The sequence below is a fragment of the Oncorhynchus keta genome, chromosome 19 (assembly GCF_023373465.1).
Source record: "Oncorhynchus keta strain PuntledgeMale-10-30-2019 chromosome 19, Oket_V2, whole genome shotgun sequence".
Classification (NCBI taxonomy): domain Eukaryota; kingdom Metazoa; phylum Chordata; class Actinopteri; order Salmoniformes; family Salmonidae; genus Oncorhynchus; species Oncorhynchus keta.
The window spans coordinates 5,725,497-5,745,496 of record NC_068439.1 but is presented as its reverse complement, the minus strand read 5'-3'; the positions used below and the strand labels follow the sequence as shown (position 1 = coordinate 5,745,496).

Genomic DNA, 20,000 nt, shown 5'->3' with positions numbered 1-20,000 from the left:
CCCCAGACTTGCCCCTGCCCGTCCCACATCCCTCTCCCCTCTCTCCTTTCCCCGGGGCCCCTCCAAGAGACTATCAGCGGAGCCGCTGTGTTTTACTCTGGGGGGCCCTTGTCCTCCTCCTCCATAGAGTACAAGCTCCCTGCCCCACCGGGGGCCCCCATCCAGGCTCTCGGCAGAGTTGGAGTGCTGGCGGGAGCGGCCTTGTCCTGGTCCTGTGTAGTAACCTCCTTCCCTGGATCCCCTGGAGGTCTGACCAGACACCGCAACTACAGAGACAGAGACAGACAGGAGATACATGATGTAGTTGGACTGGATCCCCTGGAGGTCTGACCAGACACCACAACTACAGAGACAGAGACAGACAGGAGATACATGATGTAGTTGGACTGGATCCCCTGGAGGTCAGACCAGACACCACAACTACAGAGACAGACAGGAGATACATGATGTAGTAACCCCTTTCCCTGGAGGTCTGACCAGACACTACAACTACAGAGACAGACAGGAGATACATGATGTAGTAACCCCTTTCCCTGGAGGTCTGACCAGACACCACAACTACAGAGACAGACAGGAGATACATGATGTAGTAACCCCTTTCCCTGGAGGTCTGACCAGACACTACCAACTACAGAGACAGACAGGAGGGCCATTAGGTACATCACGATGTAGTTGGCCTGGATCCCCTGGAGGTCTGACCAGACACTACCAACTACAGAGACAGACAGGAGGGCCATTAGGTACATCACGATGTAGTTGGCCTGGATCCCCTGGAGGTCTGACCAGACACTACCAACTACAGAGACAGACAGGAGGGCCATTAGGTACATCACGATGTAGTTGCAGTGGATTCTATTTCATCACGCAGGAATTATTATTATTATTATTATCAGTTCAATGAGATGGGAAAGACATCTTCCATCTACGGGCAACAGTTTAATCTGAGGAAGGAAATAGAGCGACTCCCAAATATTTAAAATGGGAAACGATTGTGATTCTATAAGTAGAGTCGGAGTCCTCCGTCGGGGTCTAGAGAGGCAGTAGGGGCTGATTTGGTTAGACTCATTTCAGAACTTGAGATGGGAGCTGAATTTGTCTATGATCTGCAGAGCTTTCGGGAGGGATTGGGATACGTTGTCTAGATATGGTCAAAAATCATTGGCGTATAATTACACGACGTCGTCCATAGAAGTGAGAGATATGATTTCTTTCGATTGTCGAATTGCCTGGGCCTAAAAATAGCAGAGGATAGATGGGATCCCCTTTACTGCTACTAATAGTTATTATGTTATTTTAATGGCTGAGGGATTGAAATATAGTTCATATATAGTACATATAGTACCGACCAGAGATATGACCATTCTAGTCTATCAAAAGATATGACCATTCTAGTCTATCAAAAGATATGACCATTCTAGTCTATCAAAAGATATCACCATTCTGGTCTATCAAAAGATATGACCATTCTAGTCTATCAAAAGATATGACCATTCTAGTCTATCAAAAGATATGACCATTCTAGTCTATCAAAAGATATCACCATTCTAGTCTATCAAAAGATATGACCATTCTAGTCTATCAAAAGATATGACCATTCTAGTCTATCAAAAGATATGACCATTCTAGTCTATCAAAAGATATGACCATTCTAGTCTATCAAAAGATATCACCATTCTAGTCTATCAAAAGATATGACCATTCTAGTCTATCAAAAGATATGACCATTATAGTCTCTCAAAAGATATGACCATTCTAATCTATCAAAAGATATGACCATTCTGGTCTATCAAAAGATATGACCATTATAGTCTATCAAAAGATATGACCATTCTAGTCTATCAAAAGATATGACCATTCTAGTCTATCAAAAGATATCACCATTCTAGTCTATCAAAAGATATGACCATTCTAGTCTATCAAAAGATATCACCATTCTAGTCTATCAAAAGATATGACCATTCTAGTCTATCAAAAGATATGACCATTCTAGTCTATCAAAAGATATGACCATTCTAGTCTATCAAAAGATATCACCATTCTAGTCTATCAAAAGATATGACCATTCTAGTCTATCAAAAGATATGATCATTATAGTCTCTCAAAAGATATGACCATTCTAATCTATCAAAAGATATGACCATTCTGGTCTATCAAAAGATATGACCATTCTAGTCTATCAAAAGATATCACCATTCTAGTCTATCAAAAGATATGACCATTCTAGTCTATCAAAAGATATGACCATTCTAGTCTATCAAAAGATATCACCATTCTAGTCTATCAAAAGATATCACCATTCTAGTCTATCAAAAGATATGACCATTCTGGTCTATCAAAATATATGACCATTCTAGTCTATCAAAAGATATGACCATTCTGGTCTATCAAAAGATATGACCATTCTAGTCTATCAAAAGATATGACCATTCTGGTCTATCAAAAGATATGACCATTCTAGTCTATCAAAAGATATGACCATTCTAGTCTATCAAAAGATATGACCATTCTAGTCTATCAAAAGATATGACCATTCTGGTCTATCAAAAGATATGACCATTCTAGTCTATCAAAAGATATGACCATTCTAGTCTATCAAAAGATATGACCATTCTAGTCTATCAAAAGATATCACCATTCTAGTCTATCAAAAGATATGACCATTCTAGTCTATCAAAAGATATGACCATTCTAGTCTATCAAAAGATATGACCATTCTGGTCTATCAAAATATTTTTCTGCGTTGATATATAGAACTACATAAGGAGCTTTAGTTTCTGATTAATCATGTCAGATATTTAATAGAAGTTTATCTGAGGTTAATTGTTTTTTGCCAAACCCACTTTGGTCCAGGTGTACTAAATTCAGAAGGGAAGGGATACCTAGTCAATTGTCCAACTGAATGTATTCAACTGAAATGTGTCTTCCACATTTAACCCAACCCCTAAGATCTGAGAGCAAAAACAGAATTCTAGAAATAACACATTTTGTACAGAGGAGACATTTCCTAGCATTTTATGTTAGCTGCATGTGTCACATAAAGTCCCCTAATTACAACCAGCTCGGTATGGACTGTTTTAAAAATAGCAATATTTGGGAGATGAGTTCCTTTTCAAATAACCGAAAGTGAGAGGTTGTAATCTGAATAAAAGGGGAAAAGGTCATTACTGAACACGGGCTGAGTCATTCTCACTAATCTACGAGAGAACCCGTTCTGATTTAAGCACGTCTTCTGTATGACTGAAACCTTTAGTGAGGTCATAATGGTCGAGTGCTTTAATATTTAATCATTCCTGCCCTCCGACTTCGTGTTCATTTCTACACACAGTCTGTTTAATTTAGTCTGGCTTGCCGTTTCAAATAAAGAGGAATATTTTTTGCTCGTATGGTTTAAAAAACAAGTTGTTATGTGCAGGCAGGTCCGTAGGTAAACTGTGATGTGATTTTTACATAAATAGACAGGTAGTGTCTTTTCCATGGTACAAAAAAAAAGGAGCATATTTCTTTTCTTTAACTGTCTATTAAAATGTATTGTAGTGAAATGATGTGTTTCTTTCTGGAAATGAATAGCGAGTTTGTCCACTTCGCCGTCAGACCATTATATTATTATTATTATTATTATTATATTGGTAAAGTAAAAGGTGTATTTTTTAGTGATCCACTACGTAATATAGTGCACTAATCCAGAGAGGATAGAACTAGAATCTAGATCCTCTATGAGGCTGTGGAGGGATTCTAATTCTAAAAGTATCTAGATCCTCTATGAGGCTGTGGAGGGATTCTAATTCTAAAAGTATCTAGATCCGCTATGAGGCCGTGGAGGGATTCTAATTCTAAAAGTATCTCGATCCTTTATGAGGCTGTGGAGGGATTCTAATTCTAAAAGTATCTAGATCCTCTATGAGGCTGTGGAGGGATTCTAATTCTAAAAGTATCTAGATCCTCTATGAGGCTGTGGAGGGATTCTAATTCTAAAAGTATCTAGATCCGCTATGAGGCCGTGGAGGGATTCTAATTCTAAAAGTATCTCGATCCTCTATGAGGCTGTGGAGGGATTCTAATTATAAAAGTATCTAGATCCTCTATGAGGCCATGGAGGGATTCTAATTCTAAAGTATCTAGATCCTCTATGAGGCTGTGGATGGATTCTAATTCTATAAGTATCTAGATCCTCTATGAGGCTGTGGAGGGATTCTAATTCTAAAAGTATCTAGATCCTCTATGAGGCTGTGGAGGGATTCTAATTCTAAAAGTATCTAGATCCTCTATGAGGCTGTGGAGGGATTCTAATTCTAAAAGTATCTAGATCCTCTATGAGGCTGTGGAGGGATTCTAATTCTAAAGTATCTAGATCCTCTATGAGGCTGTGGAGGGATTCTAATTCTATAAGTATCTAGATCCTCTATGAGGCTGTGGAGGGATTCTAATTCTATAAGTATCTAGATCCTCTATGAGGCTGTGGAGGGATTCTAATTCTAAAAGTATCTAGATCCTCTATGAGGCTGTGGAGGGATTCTAATTCTAAAAGTATCTAGATCCTCTATGAGGCTGTGGAGGGATTCTAATTCTAAAGTATCTAGATCCTCTATGAGGCTGTGGAGGGATTCTAATTCTAAAAGTATCTAGATCCTCTATGAGGCTGTGGAGGGATTCTAATTCTATAAGTATCTAGATCCTCTATGAGGCTGTGGAGGGATTCTAATTCTAAAAGTATCTAGATCCTCTATGAAGCTGTGGAGGGATTCTAATTCTAAAAGTATCTAAATCCTCTATGAGGCTGTGGAGGGATTCACATTGTGGATTTAAAAGAAAACATGAATCATCAGCATACAGTGACACCTTTGTTTTGAAGTCCTGGGTTTTTTGCTCCTTGATATGATTGTTCGATCTGATATTAACTTCTTCGATATAGGGGGCTCTTTACATTTTTGGATGAATAACGTTCCCGTTTTAAACAAGATATTTTGTCACGAAAAGATGCTCGACTATGCATATAATTGACAGCTTTGGAAAGAAAACACTCTGACGTTTCCAAAACTGCAAAGATATTGTCTGTGAGTGCCACAGAACTGATGTTACAGGCAAAACCCAGATAAAAATCCAACCAGGAAGTGCGCCATGTTTTGAAAGCCCTGCATGCCAATGACTCCTTATATGGCTGTGGAGGAGCTAGGAGTCAGCTTACGTTTTCCACGTTTTCCCCAACGTGTCTGCAGCATTGTGACGTATTTGTAGGCATATCATTGGAAGATTGACCATAAGAGACTAGTAGTCGCTTGGTGTCCTCCGTCGCAATTATTGCGTAATCTCCAGCTGCAGTATTTTTCCGTTTGCCTTTGATGAGAAACCAAACTGCCAGGAATGATTTTTCATCGAATAGAATTGTGAAAAACACCTTGAGGATTGATTCTAAACAACGTTTGCCATGTTTCTGTCGATATTATGGAGCTAATTTGGAAAAGAGTTTGGCGTTGTGTTGACTGCATTTTTTTTTTTTTCAAAAGTGATGAACAAAACGGAGCTATTTCTCTTACACAAATAATCTTTTTGGAAAAAATGAACATTTGCTATCTAACTGAGAGTCTCGTCATTGAAAATATCCGAAGTTCTTCAAAGGTAAATTATTTTATTTGAATGTTTTTCTTGTTTTTGTGAAAATGTTGCCTGCTGAATGCTAGGCTTAATGCTATGCTAGGCTATCAATACTCTTACACAAACGCTTGTGTAGCTTTGGTTAAAGCATATTTTGAAAATCTGAGATGACAGTGTTGTTAACAAAAGGCTAAGCTTGTGTTTCAATATATTTATTTCATTTCATTTGCGATTTTCATGAATAGGAAACGTTGCGTTATGGTAAGTTTGAGGCTATGATTACGCTCCCGGATACGGGATTGCTCGACGCTAGAGGTTAACAGTTTCAATGTCCATAATAAATAGATACAGTGCACTTGTAACGTCGCTGCACAGCTATTTTCAGGTTTCTCCAGAGATGTTCGACCGGGTTCAAGTCCAGGCTCTGGCTGCATCACTCAAGGGCATTCAGAGACTTGTCCCGAAGTCACTTCTGAGCTGTCGTTGTCCTGTTGGAAGGTGAACCTTCGCCCCAGTCTGAGGTCCTGAGTGCCCTGGAGCAGGATTTCATCAAGGATCTCTCTGTACTCTGCTCCGTTCATCTTTCCCTCGATCCTGACTAGTCTCTCAGTCCCTGAAAAACATCCCCACAGCATGATGCTGCCACCACCATGTTTCACCGTAGGGATGGTGCCAGGTTTCCTCCAGACGTAACACTTGACATGCAGGCCAAAGAGTTCAATTTTGGTATAATCAGACCTGGAAATCTTATTTCTCATGGTCTGAGAGTCCTTTAGGTATCTTTTGGCAAACTTCAAGTGTTCTGTCATGTGCCTTTTACAAAGAAGTGGCCTAATTGGTGGAGTGCTGCAGAGATGGTTGTCCTTCTGGAAGGTTCTGCCATCTCCACAGAGGAAGTCTGGAGCTCTGTTAGAGTGACCATCTGGTTATTGGTCACCTCCCTGACTAAGGCCTTTCATCCCCGATTATATAGATAGGTGTGTGCCTTTCCAAATCATGTTCAATCAAGTAATTTACCACAGGTGGACTCCAATCAAGTTGTAGAAACATCTCAAGGATCATCAATGGAAACAGGGTGCAGTCTCAAACAAAGGGTCTGAATACTTATGTAAATATGGTATTTCTGTTTAGTATTCTTTCCTTTCTTCTAAAAACATGTTTCACTTTGTCATTATGGGGTATTGTGTGTAGAGGATGTCCTGATCTGTTTCACCTGTCTTTGTGCTTGTTGCCCATCTTCCAAGTTATCCCCTGTGTATTTATACCTGTGTTCTCCGTTTGTCTGTTGCCAGTTTGTTTTGTTCGCAGAACCTACCAGCCTTTTCCCTCTTGCTCCTGTCTTATCTTAGTTCCTGTTTTCTACTTTTTCCCGGATTTCACCCCTCTGCCTGACCAGACCCTGAACCTGCCTGCTGTCCTATACTTTTGCCCCACTACTCTGGATAACCGACCTCAGCCTGATCCTCCACGGATTATCGGAGGAAGTAAAGGACGAGCTTGCAGCCTGGGAACTACAGACGGATCTCGACTCATTCATCGCTTTAACGATCCTGATCGATGGTCGGCTACGGGAACGTAGAAGGGAGAAGAGGTCTGATTGAGGTACCACTCAAGGATCCCACCTTGCATCTGATGATCTCCGGAAGTCCCCAAGAGGATACGAGCTTACCCGAGTTCCTCCAAGAGCCTCCCACGACTGCCGATTCACCTATTCCCAATCCGATTTAGCTTAGCAGGGCTAGGCTGTCTCCATCCGAATGCGTACGCAGAGTTTACAGCCAAAGTTGTCTGTATTGTGATAGTGCCGGTCATTTTGTGTCTACCTGTCCCTAGAAGAGACCTAGTTCCTTCGTTGGAGTGAGTACTCTGCCGGGTCTTAAAGATAATGGTTCTTCTCCCCTTACTCACCCCTCTCTCCACGCCACCCTGCAGTGGGGCGACCAGTCCAAGTCTCTCCAGGTACTCATCGACTCAGGGGCCAATGTGAGTCTTTTGGATGTTACCCTGGCATCCGAGCGGGTCATCCCCACTCAACCCCTCTCTATTCTCATGGATGTTAGAGCGCTGGATGGATAGGCCGGGTCACCCACCATACCACCCCCATCAACCTATGAGTGTCAGGGAACCACAGCGAGACGATCCAATTGCCCCGGACCTCTCCACCAGCCCCGAGGTGGACCAGTACCTCCGGGAGGGGTTCAGTAACGCCCGGGCCCCTTCGCTTCCGCAGCACCGACCGGTATCCAAGAAGGTCAAGCCCGCTCTAAGATCGTTAACCCCTCTGTATACTTCCTACCTTTCCTGTGTCGAGATTTAAAAACTTACAGCCCTTTGTCTCCTGAATTCCATGACATTATTTTATATTATTTTATACTATGAAGAATACAATTGAACAAAGCTGAATGAAATATGAATATTTTCTCGAAATGATTTGAGGGAATGTGCACATGCGGCTATTCTGTGTTGAGTGATTAACAAAGAAATAAGTACTTAGAGTTATTAATGTAACTTTAGTTGTTCTGCAAACGTTGGGCAATATGTTTAGATTTTTAATACATTGTAAGGCTGCATGATGAGACTAATGATGATTTGAAAAAAGTTGCGTGAAAGGCATGAGCTCTGCTTTGTTTTGTTTTGTGCAGGCTGTACACACTTCATCAGTCTCTCATTCCCAATTTGACAAGCACTTGATAATGCCTCGAATTTCACTGCAGCATCCCCTTTGTGGCCTAAAAAAAATCAATGCCTGTTGTGGCCCGGAGTGCTGCGCTGTGTCCTTCTCCCTATCTGTGCAATCTGAAGCATCTCTCACTCACATGGCTCTCCGTCATGTGATTTTTTTTTGTCGGTCGACAAGATGAGTAGGCTGAACAAAAAGTAAAAGCTCTAGTCTATGTCAACCTACTATACTATCCCCCATGGTACAAAAGTTGATCTATTCTATTCTATTCTATTCTATTCTATTCTATTCTATTCTATTCTATTCGATACTGTGCAAGGAATGAATATTCCTAACATAGTCTGGGACAACCACTACCATCAAAAATACTTTTTTTATGCAATGTGTCTGACGCAACAGATCAGAACGTTTAGCTTAAAATGTTGCTAAACGATTAGGCTATTTCTTCACATTATAAGCACAGCGATGCTGTGACATGACAGTATAATAGGCGTGAATGTTCCATTAGCGGAAAACACCATTATCAAAAGTGACCGCAAATGTGATTATGCATGTAATGCTTTTATTATAAATGTGTATTTTTATGGTGAAAATTATCTTCCCCAAACATGAAATTCACACGCTGCTTATGTTTGCCAGTTAGGCTCTACACCCCTTGTAAAGCGGATTCATGTGCTTCATTTTAATAAGTTATTTGGCCACTTTAGCTGTGATACAAACCTTATGAAAACATATAGGCTTATGGGCTAGGCTACATGAGGTGTGCGACTGATTCGAAAAAGTTGCGAAATAAAAGGCATCGTTTCTTATGCTGGGCATCATTCACAAGTTATAATATATAATTCACAAGTGAAAGGCTAATATTGTCACCCAGCAGACTATTCTTGATTTAATCTTGTCTTTAGATATACTAAATAATATATGTGTGAAATTTGTTTTGATTTAGTATGGACCGTTATCACGCTCCTGTATCAAAACAGGGGCAGAAGGAAAAAATACATCTATAAAATACTTAAATAGTGAATGGAGGACGCTTTTCCCCTGGTTTATTTTCATACCAGCCAGGTAGGTTATACTACTGTTGTAAATACAAGCAATGTGCTTAATGTTAGGACAGTTGAGAAGTTAATATAGTAGCCCTAGCCTATAGAAAGCTGATGGGATCCTCCTCTTTTTATTAGAGGCCATCACTCTGTTTTCTCCCGCAATTGCATAGCCTATTGAAATGTTGTGCAACATGAGTTTATGGGCTCTCATGAAGTGTTTGATTAGATTTACCATAACATTTGCATTGATGTCAGAGTGATTAGAGGGGGACAATAGAGTGCTGAGTACCAGGCAGTTAGCAAGTTTGATAGGCTACTAATGACCATCAGCAGCATCAGAGCTTTGCAGAAGCCTAGTTACTGTGACTAAACGTTCATGTGGAATTTGACTGCCTTCATGACTCGTGACCGCTGGTGTGGCGGTAATACGGTAACCGCAACAGCCCTAATCACAACACTGAAGAGTAAGGGGCCTCCAATTTTGTTTTAATGGACTGGATCTTTATATTTACCACTTTGGATCCTGTTTCAGTAATAATGACATCAGACCTTCTTGTTGAGTGTCTGACAATCTGCAGTTTAAAACATGCTAAATACGGGCCTCTGAATACATCAGAAAAAAGGTTTGCAATATTTCAACTGGTCATCCAGCCCAGATGCATTGTTTTTAATAAAACATTTAATGGCGTCCCACAAAAATCTGAGGATCATCGACTGAATTTTTGTTAATCATCATGAAATCATTAACTTGGGTTTCATATTGTTCACAGAAATTTGTTTTGTTTTTTTGAAAGTAAACATTAAAGCGATAAATCTTGTGGCTCTTATTAAATAGATTCATAAATGTGGAAATAAGTGTTATCATTAGATAGGCGTAGATAATTTTACAACATCGATTTGGGACAATGTTTTGTGCCTGTTTCAATAGAGAGTTGTACACTTTTGATTAAGGGTTATGAGCTCGCCAGACATCAACAAGGTTGTAATCAGATGTCGGAGAGCCTTGGTTGTCTGTAGATTGTAGTCGGTCTCATTACATTTGTCCCACGTGTCCAGAATGGCATTCATGTCTGTCCCAATAAGCAGATGGAATTCAGTTCATTCTAACAATATGTTATTCAGAGAATAGAACATCTAGGATCATATGAATTTGTAGAGTACACATTAACGAAAGGCAATTTTCTTTCCATTATGGATACATTTTATTAAGCAAAGTGATTCTACCATCTTGGTCGTCACCTTTACCCAAGACGGTGATTTAGAGTTTCTTATGTATATTTATGATTACACCTTTAGTTGTGTTTGGTGCTGATGAAATAGCAGACCGTTTCTATAAATGGTTCTCTATTCTATATGCATCCCTTTGGAACTGTGCTATGTCAACATGGTTCCCTTGGAACAGTACTATGTCAACATGGTTCCCTTGGAACAGTACTATGTCAACATGGTTCCCTTGGAACAGTACTATGTCAACATGGTTCCCTTGGAACAGTACTATGTCAACATGGTTCCCTTGGAACAGTACTATGTCAACATGGTTCCCTTGGAACAGTACTATGTCAACATGGTTCCCTTGGAACAGTACTATGTCAACATGGTTCCCTTGGAACAGTACTATGTCAACATGGTTCCCATGGAACAGTACTATGTCAACATGGTTCCCGTGGAACAGTACTATGTCAACATGGTTCCCATGGAACAGTACTATGTCAACATGGTTCCCATGGAACAGTACTGTAAAATAAAAAGCAGGACTCACAGGGAAACCCACCAATTGGCCCCTCCCATTCCATCATCCAAAATGATGACCTACCATCAGTGATTCCCAGATCCACAGAGCTGCTCTGGTGTTGTCTGGGCCGTCCCAGGGCAGGCTGGCCTGTGTTCTGGAAGTAGGCATCCTGGGTAGACTCTGTACTGCTCTGAGCCCTCACAGAGATCGTAGGCTTAGACATACGGGGAGGGAGAGGGGGAGGGCCAGCCTTACGGTATGGGATGACTGGAGAGAGAGAGAGAGAGAGAGAGAGAGAGAGAGAGAGAGAGAGAGAGAGAGAGAGAGAGAGAGAGAGAGAGAGAGAGAGAGAGAGAGAGAGAGAGAGAGAGAGAAACAGAGAGAGAGAAACAGAGAGAGAGAGAGACGAAGAGCAGCTGGAGTCAGTAACTTATGAGGTAATAAACATCATTCCAGTCATTGTTAAGGAGATAGAGAGAGAGATAGAAACAGAGAGACAGAGAGATTTAACCGGGGAGGGAGATGGAGAGAGAGAAACAGAGAGACAGTGAGAAAGAGATTTCACCGGGGAGGGAGATGGGGAGAGAGAAACAGAGAGACAGAGAGATCTCACCGGGGAAGGAGATAGAGAGAGAGAAACAGAGAGACAGAGAGAGAGATTTCACCGGGGAGGGAGATGGAGAGAGAGAAACAGAGAGACAGAGAGATCTCACCGGGGAAGGAGATAGAGAGAGAGAAACAGAGAGACAGAGAGAGAGAGATTTCACCGGGGAGGGAGATGGAGAGAGAGAAACAGAGAGACAGAGAGAGAGAGATTTCACCGGGGAGGGAGATGGAGAGAGAGAAACAGAGAGACAGAGAGAGAGAGATTTCACCGGGGAGGGAGATGGAGAGAGAGAGATTTCACCGGGGAGGGAGATGGAGAGAGAGAAACAGAGAGACAGAGAGAGAGACATTTCACCGGGGAAGGAGATGGAGAGAGGGAGAGAGGGAGAGAGGGGGAGAGAGAAACAGAGAGACAGAGAGAGAGAGATTTCACAGGGGAGGGAGATGGAGAGAGGGAGAGAGAGAAACAGAGAGACAGAGAGAGAGAGAGATTTCACCAGGGAGGGAGAGGGAGAGAGGGAGAGAGAGAAACAGAGACAGAGAGAGAGACATTTCACCGGAGAAACAGAGAGACAGAGAGAGAGTGGATACAGAGAGGAATGCTTTGAGACAACCAGAGGCGTGTGTATGAAAACATTATGATGAGGTATTGTCATGAGGTATTGTGATGAGGTATTGTCATGAGGTATTGTCACGAGGTATTGTGATGAGGTATTGTCATGAGGTATTGTCATGAGGTATTGTCATGAGGTATTGTCACGAGGTATTGTCACAAGGTATTGTCACAAGGTATTGTCACAAGGTATTGTCACGAGGTATTGTCATGAGGTATTGTCACGAGGTATTGTCACAAGGTATTGTCATGAGGTATTGTCATGAGGTATTGTCACGAGGTATTGTGATGAGGTATTGTCATGAGGTATTGTCACGAGGTATTGTGATGAGGTATTGTCACGAGGTATTGTGATGAGGTATTGTGATGAGGTATTGTCACGAGGTATTGTCATGAGGTATTGTCACGAGGTATTGTCATGAGGTATTGTCATGAGGTATTGTGATGAGGTATTGTCATGAGGTATTGTGATGAGGTATTGTGATGAGGTATTGTCACGAGGTATTGTGATGAGGTATTGTCACGAGGTATTGTCACGAGGTATTGTCATGAAGTATTGTCATGAGGTATTGTCACAAGGTATTGTGATGAGGTATTGTGATGAGGTATTGTCACGAGGTATTGTGATGAGGTATTGTGATGAGGTATTGTCACGAGGTATTGTGAGGAGGTATTGTCACAAGGTATTGTCACAAGGTATTGTGATGAGGTATTGTGATGAGGTATGGTGATGAGGTATTGTCACAAGGTATTGTGATGAGGTATTGTGATGAGGTTTTGTCATGAGGTATTGTCACAAGGTATTGTGATGAGGTATTGTGAGGAGGTATTGTGAGGAGGTATTGTCACAAGGTATTGTCACAAGGTATTGTGATGAGGTATTGTGATGAGGTATTGTGATGAGGTATTGTCACAAGGTATTGTGATGAGGTATTGTGATGAGGTATTGTCACGAGGTATTGTGATGAGGTATTGTGAGGAGGTATTGTCACAAGGTATTGTGATGAGGTATTGTGATGAGGTATGGCGATGAGGTATTGTCACAAGGTATTGTGATGAGGTATTGTCACGAGGTATTGTCACGAGGTATTGTGATGTGGTGTTATGATGAGTTATCTTCCCTGACACATGAAGACTTATTATATTATATTATATTAAGACTTGTGTTTGCTCACTGAGCTAATTTCTAGGCCTTGGCTCAACACAGTCTTGAGTCACACAGATAACAGATGGGTTTGATACCAGGTATATACCCAGTACACACACACACACGCACGCACGCACGCACGCACGCACGCACACACACACACACACACACACACACACACACACACACACACACACACACACACACACACACACACACACACACACACACACACACACACACACACACACACACACACACACACACACACACACTCACCAACCCCTCCCTTGATGCTGGGTCCTGACATGGAGAAGACGGACAGGCAGTCATCGTCTTGGGAACAGCCGGCCTGGATGGCGCGGACGTAACTATGGGAACGGGTCCGGAAGCAGCCAGGCAGATCCAAGGCTTCCACCGCCTGACTCTCTATCTCTCCAAACATGGTCTCACACACCGCCTCAAACTGACGATTCAGAGAGTCACCCAGCTACAGGAGAGAGAGAGAGAGAGAGAGAGAGAGAGAGAGAGAGAGAGAGAGAGAGAGAGAGAGAGAGAGAGAGAGAGAGAGAGTACATATCCACACCCACATGTCAGTGGAGGCACCTTTCATAACAAATAGCACCCTCTAGGGTAGCACCTAGACGTCCTCCAACCTATCAGAGCTCTTATAGCATGAACTGACATGTTGTCCACCCAATCAATGGTTCAGAGAATTAATCTTGTACTGATAGCATAAGCTACAGTTAGCTAGCGCTGCAGTGCATAAAATGTGGTGAGTAGTTGACTCAAAGATAGAAAGACAATAGTTGTTTTTGAGCAAATTAATTTATTCAAAAAGGAAGGAGAAGCTGCAGAGAGAGAGCAAGCTAAATATATTTAGTTGTAATATTTTTTTCTTCTTCTATATTTTTCACTACTTAGCTAATGTAGCTAATTTAGTTAATTTAGCTAATATAGCTAATGTAGCTAATGTAGTTAATGTAGCTAATGTAGCCAATGTAGCTAATTTAGCCTACTCAACAACTAGCTGACTAAACTTCACTCCATGATGAAGGAAGTTTCTGATGAACTCCAACGTCCTGGCGTGGAGTTTAGTTAGCTACACAACAGAGAGGAATGCTATGTATGCTATGTATGCTAGCTGGCTAAGGCTATCCTTATAAAGGGCCTGCCTGTGTAACTGCAAAACTGCTTGCTGTACACTGTACGGTGTGATTGTACACATGGATTGGATTGTGGGTTTAATAACTAGTTAGTTGTAGTTTGTTGACTAAAACGTTAATAGGGTGACAACGATGACAACGATGTAGGCTGCGTGTCGTACACTGAAGTCCACAAGGTTAAAAGGCAGTTACGTGTGGATGCGAGATGAAGGTTTGGCTTGCGAAGGGAAAAGGCGGTTTTATGATGATCGCCTGGCTGCATGACAGTGTTGATGATCGTACATGACAGTGAAAGTCCACCTGGCTGCTATGACAGTGAAAGTGATGATCGAAGGGAAAAGGCGAGAGGAGAGCGTGTGGATGCGAGAAGTAATCCTCCAACGAGCAAAGTGATGATCGTCTACACTGAAGTCCACAAGCGAAGGGAAAAGGCGAGAGGAGAGCGTGTGAATGCGAGAAGTAATCCTCCAACGAGCAAAGTGATGATCGTCTACCTGGCTGCTATGACAGTGAAAGTGATGATCGTCTACCTGGCTGCTATGACAGTGAAAGTGATGATCGTCTACCTGGCTGCTATGACAGTGAAAGTGATGATCGTCTACCTGGCTGCTATGACAGTGAAAGTGATGATCGTCTACCTGGTTGCTATGACAGTGAAAGTGATGATCGTCTACCTGGCTGCTATGACAGTGAAAGTGATGATCGTCTACCTGGCTGCTATGACAGTGAAAGTGATGATCGTCTACCTGGCTGCTATGACAGTGAAAGTGATGATCGTCTACCTGGCTGCTATGACAGTGAAAGTGATGATCGTCTACCTGGCTGCTATGACAGTGAAAGTGATGATCGTCTACCTGGCTGCTATGACAGTGAAAGTGATGATCGTCTACCTGGCTGCTATGACAGTGAAAGTGATGATCGTCTACCTGGTTGCTATGACAGTGAAAGTGATGATCGTCTACCTGGCTGCTATGACAGTGAAAGTGATGATCGTCTACCTGGCTGCTATGACAGTGAAAGTGATGATCGTCTACCTGGCTGCTATGACAGTGAACTGTGATGATCGTCTACCTGGCTGCTATGACAGTGAAAGTGATGATCGTCTACCTGGTTGCTATGACAGTGAAAGTGATGATCGTCTACCTGGTTGCTATGACAGTGAAAGTGATGATCGTCTACCTGGTTGCTATGACAGTGAAAGTGATGATCGTCTACCTGGCTGCTATGACAGTGAAAGTGATGATCGTCTACCTGGTTGCTATGACAGTGAAAGTGATGATCGTCTACCTGGCTGCTATGACAGTGAAAGTGATGATCGTCTACCTGGCTGCTATGACAGTGAAAGTGATGATCGTCTACCTGGCTGCTATGACAGTGAACTGTGTTGGGTGATCAGGGGTGTATTCATTTCCGCCGATTCCGTTGAAAAACGTTTCACAGAAGCAAACGCAACGGGGGGAGAATATGTCCAGGAGAAACTCTTGTTTTAGTTGTCTGGTCTAGTGATTACACCCCTAGATCAGATCGATGCAGACAAGAGTGTGCAAGGTGGTATTGAATGTGTCACTGTCTGTCACACTGATTACTCACATTTGTCTCTCGACGGGTGTGCACCTACGTTGTAAACTTTCATCATAGACTAGGTTGTAACAACCTCATGGTGGGGTACAGGGAACACTAGAGTATCATGTAGTAAACCTAAACCTATCACTGTTACATTGAACTGGGTGAATGACAGTAACCTAAACCTGTCACTGTTACATTGAACTGGGTGAATGACAGTAACCTAAACCTGTCACTGTTACATTGAACTGGGTGAATGACAGTAACCTAAACCCATCACTGTTACATTGAACTGGGTGAATATGAATGACAGTAACCTAAACCTGTCACTGTTACATTGAACTGGGTGAATGGAATATGAATGACAGTAACCTAAACCTGTCACTGTTACATTGAACTGGGTGAATGACAGTAACCTAAACCTATCACTGATACATTGAACTGGGTGAATGGAATATGAATGACAGTAACCTAAACCTGTCACTGTTACATTGAACTGGGTGAATATGAATGACAGTAACCTAAACCTGTCACTGATACATTGAACTGGGTGAATATGAATGGCAGTCATCCAATATGCTGTAATAGAAATAAGGCCACTCTAATAAATACATAAATTGTCTTCCCTAATCTTAAATGTCGCGGCATTTGTGGAGCGATGGGTAATGATGCTTCGAGGGTGGCCGTTGTCAATGTGTGCAGAGGGTCCCTGGTTCGAGTCCAGGTAGGGCGAGGAAGCTAAAATGTGAAGAGATGAATGAACGTACAGACAGTGTTCTGAAGGTGTGTGGTCTTACCTGTGAGCTGGTCAGAGACCGCGTGTAGCTCCGAGAGCGTGCGTGACTCTTCGGCGTGCTCACGTTGTGAGCATATGGTAGCGTAGCATCTACACACTGCTTACACGAGTATCTACACACACCACACACACACACAGAGTAAAATTAGAATAATAATAATAATATATGCCATTTATCAGACGCTTTTATCCAAAGCGACTTACAGTCATGTGTGCATACATTCTACGTATGGGTGGTCCCGGGGATCGAACCCACTACATCATACTCCTCTTCCTCATCATCACCCTCATCATCATCATCACCAATGACGTAGCAGGTTTAATAAATTATAGAATGACCCCCCTCCCCGTTACTTGTTGGCAGATGACCTGTGGTCCATGCTGACAGAGCGTCTGAAGGCCTCTCTCTGGGCGATGATGGTGGTTTTAGGAGAGGTTTTAGGACTGGCGTCAGAGTCCTGACTATCGTCGTCTCCCATGGCCTTGACGTAGCTGCCACTACGCATGCGCCTGCAGGGGATCTCTCCCCCTCCGTCAGGACCACCCCCTCCTGGGTAGCCCCCAAGCCCAGCCCACTCCACCCCGTCTGACGGGACCTGGACACATACAGACAGATACATATGAATGTACAAACAAACTCACACATTTATAAACAGGAGGAAAGAGAGTGAAGATTCTGGTTAGTGACAAATTCATCACTTTGATTAAATAGCTTAAAAGTGTTATGAAGACTTGAACATCAAGACATCAGATAAAATATAAATATAAATAATATAATATAAAATATAATATATATAATATAAAATAAACAAAATAATTTTGGTTGAACTTTTCTAGAAAACCCAGTTGAAACATGTCCAGAATTAGGAGGGAATAAGGGTTTCTGGAAAGAAAGAAAGGAATTTGGGGAAAGTTAACTGAAACTGTTCTGCTGACATTTAGACGGGGAAGAGTATATGACTCATCACCTTTGATTGATTTTAAATTTCATCTAAATCTACTCAAACAGTCCCTTCCGATGCTGCCACCACCATGCTTCAGTGTAGGGATGGTGTTCTCGGGGTGATGAAAGGTGTTGGTTTTGCATAGTGTTTTCCTTGATGGCGAAAAAGCTACATTTTAGTCTCACCAGAGTACCTTCTACCATATGTTTGGGGAGTCTCCCACATGCCTTGTGGCGAACACCAAACGTGTTTGCTTATTTTTTTCTGGCCACTCTTCCGTAAAGCCCAGCTCTGTGGAGTTTACGGCTTAAAGTGGTCCTATGGACAGATACTCCAATCTCCACTGTGGAGATTTGCAGCTCCTTCAGGTTAATCTTTGGTCTCTTTAATGCCTCTCTGATTAATGCCCTCCTTGCCTGGTCCGTAAGTTTTGGTGGGCGGCGATTTCTTGGCAGGTTTGTTAGGTAGCAAATTATTTAAATTTTTTAATAATGGATGTAATGGTGCTCTGTGGAATGTTCAAAGTTTCTGATATTTTTTTATAACCCAACCCTGACCTGTACTTCTCTACAACTTTGTCCCTGACCTGTTTGGAGAGCTCCTTGGTGGTGCCCCTTTGCTTATTGCTGTTGCCGACTCGGAGTCCTTTCAGAACAGGTGTGTATATACTGAGATCACGTGACAGATCATGTGACACTTAGATTACACACAGGTGGACTTTATTTAACTCATTATGTGACTTCTGAAGGTAATTGGTTCTCCAGATCTTATTTAGGGGCTTCACAGCAAACGGGTTGAATATATATGCACTCACCACTTTTACGTTTTTAATTTTTAAATTTTTTGAAACAGGTTATCTTTTTCCATTTCACTTCACCAACATTTTGTGTCTGTCTAGGTATATGAAATATATATGATTATATGAAATCTATTTAAATTACAGGTTGTAATGGAACAAAATAGGAAAAACGCCAAGGGGGGTGAATACTTTTGCTCTGTAGTTAGTCTGGCTTGTGCAAATATGTGTACGCACGCGCACAGATGCACACACACTTACTCACTCGCACAGGCATTTACACACAGATAGGTACAGGAAGATGACGCACTGCACAGCACACACGTTATGATAATTGTGAGAAAAAGGCAGAAGGACAAATTGAGTCTTATAGAGAGAGAAACTTACAGAGCGAAACTCAGTCTAATCTCTATATCCCTTGGCCTCCCTCTCCCTCCCTCCTTCTCTCTCTCTTGGACACAGGGCTTATAGAGAGGTGGGCACAGGGAGAAGGGTCATGTGGGGTCATAAATGCACCAATCTCTCATTTTTCTTCGGCTTTCTTCTGTCCCTGACAGCACCATCAAAAATATTCACTTAATCTTTCTCTCACAATATTTACACTAAATACTCCAAATCCGTGGGTTAAACTCTCTACGAGTTCATGTCATAGACCCAGACTAACTGCAAGGTAGCAAAATTGTAGATTAACTTTGAAAAAAGTAATCTGTCCACGAGTACTTGAGAAAGACAGATATGTGACCCCGAAAGAAAGTGCCAGTCATAGTTATTTGTTGAAATGGCTTGGTAATAGCATGTATAGTGTGATATTATAAAGTGGGACTCAGGTGCCGAGGAGCTCTTTTATGGGGCTTCAGGGACCTACACTGCCCCTCGGCTCTGGAACCAACAGCATATCCTAGCCCCAGTGTCCAGTCAAAAAGTGTCCCTTAGAAAATACGGTGCCACTAGGCAACTGATGATGTGAAGAGAGAGGGGGGAAAAAGGGGAAGGGAGGGAGGAGAGAGAGGGAAGTAAGGGATGGGAGGGAGGAGAGAGAGGGAACTAAGGGAAGGGAGGGAGGAGAGAGATGGAACTAAGGGAAGGGAGGGAGGAGAGAGGGAACTAAGGGAAGGGAGGGAGGAGAGAGCGGGAACTAAGGGAAGGGAGGGAGGAGAGAGAGGGAACTAAGGGAAGGGAGGGAGGAGAGAGATGGAACTAAGGGAAGGGAGGGAGGAGAGAGAGGGAACTAAGGGACGGGAGGGAGGAGAGAGAGGGAACAAAGGGACGGGAGGGAGGAGAGAGAGGGAACTAAGGGAAGGGAGGGAGGAGAGAGAGGGAAC

General features: G+C 42.4%; 1 protein-coding gene across 1 annotated transcript in view; it reads right to left on the bottom strand.

The window, feature by feature from the left end:
- dlgap3 (discs, large (Drosophila) homolog-associated protein 3) overlaps window positions 1-20,000 on the bottom strand; it is a 396,097-nt gene that overhangs the window by 18,799 nt on the left and 357,298 nt on the right. Inside the window, exons 4-8 of the mRNA XM_052469115.1 lie at window positions 17,308-17,534; window positions 16,940-17,051; window positions 13,693-13,903; window positions 11,129-11,314; window positions 1-266 (exon numbers count right to left, since the gene is read on the bottom strand). The exon at window positions 1-266 is cut by the window's left edge and continues 135 nt beyond it. Of these exons, the coding sequence (XP_052325075.1) occupies window positions 1-266; window positions 11,129-11,314; window positions 13,693-13,903; window positions 16,940-17,051; window positions 17,308-17,534 (1,002 nt within the window). The remainder of the gene's footprint in view (window positions 267-11,128; window positions 11,315-13,692; window positions 13,904-16,939; window positions 17,052-17,307; window positions 17,535-20,000) is intronic.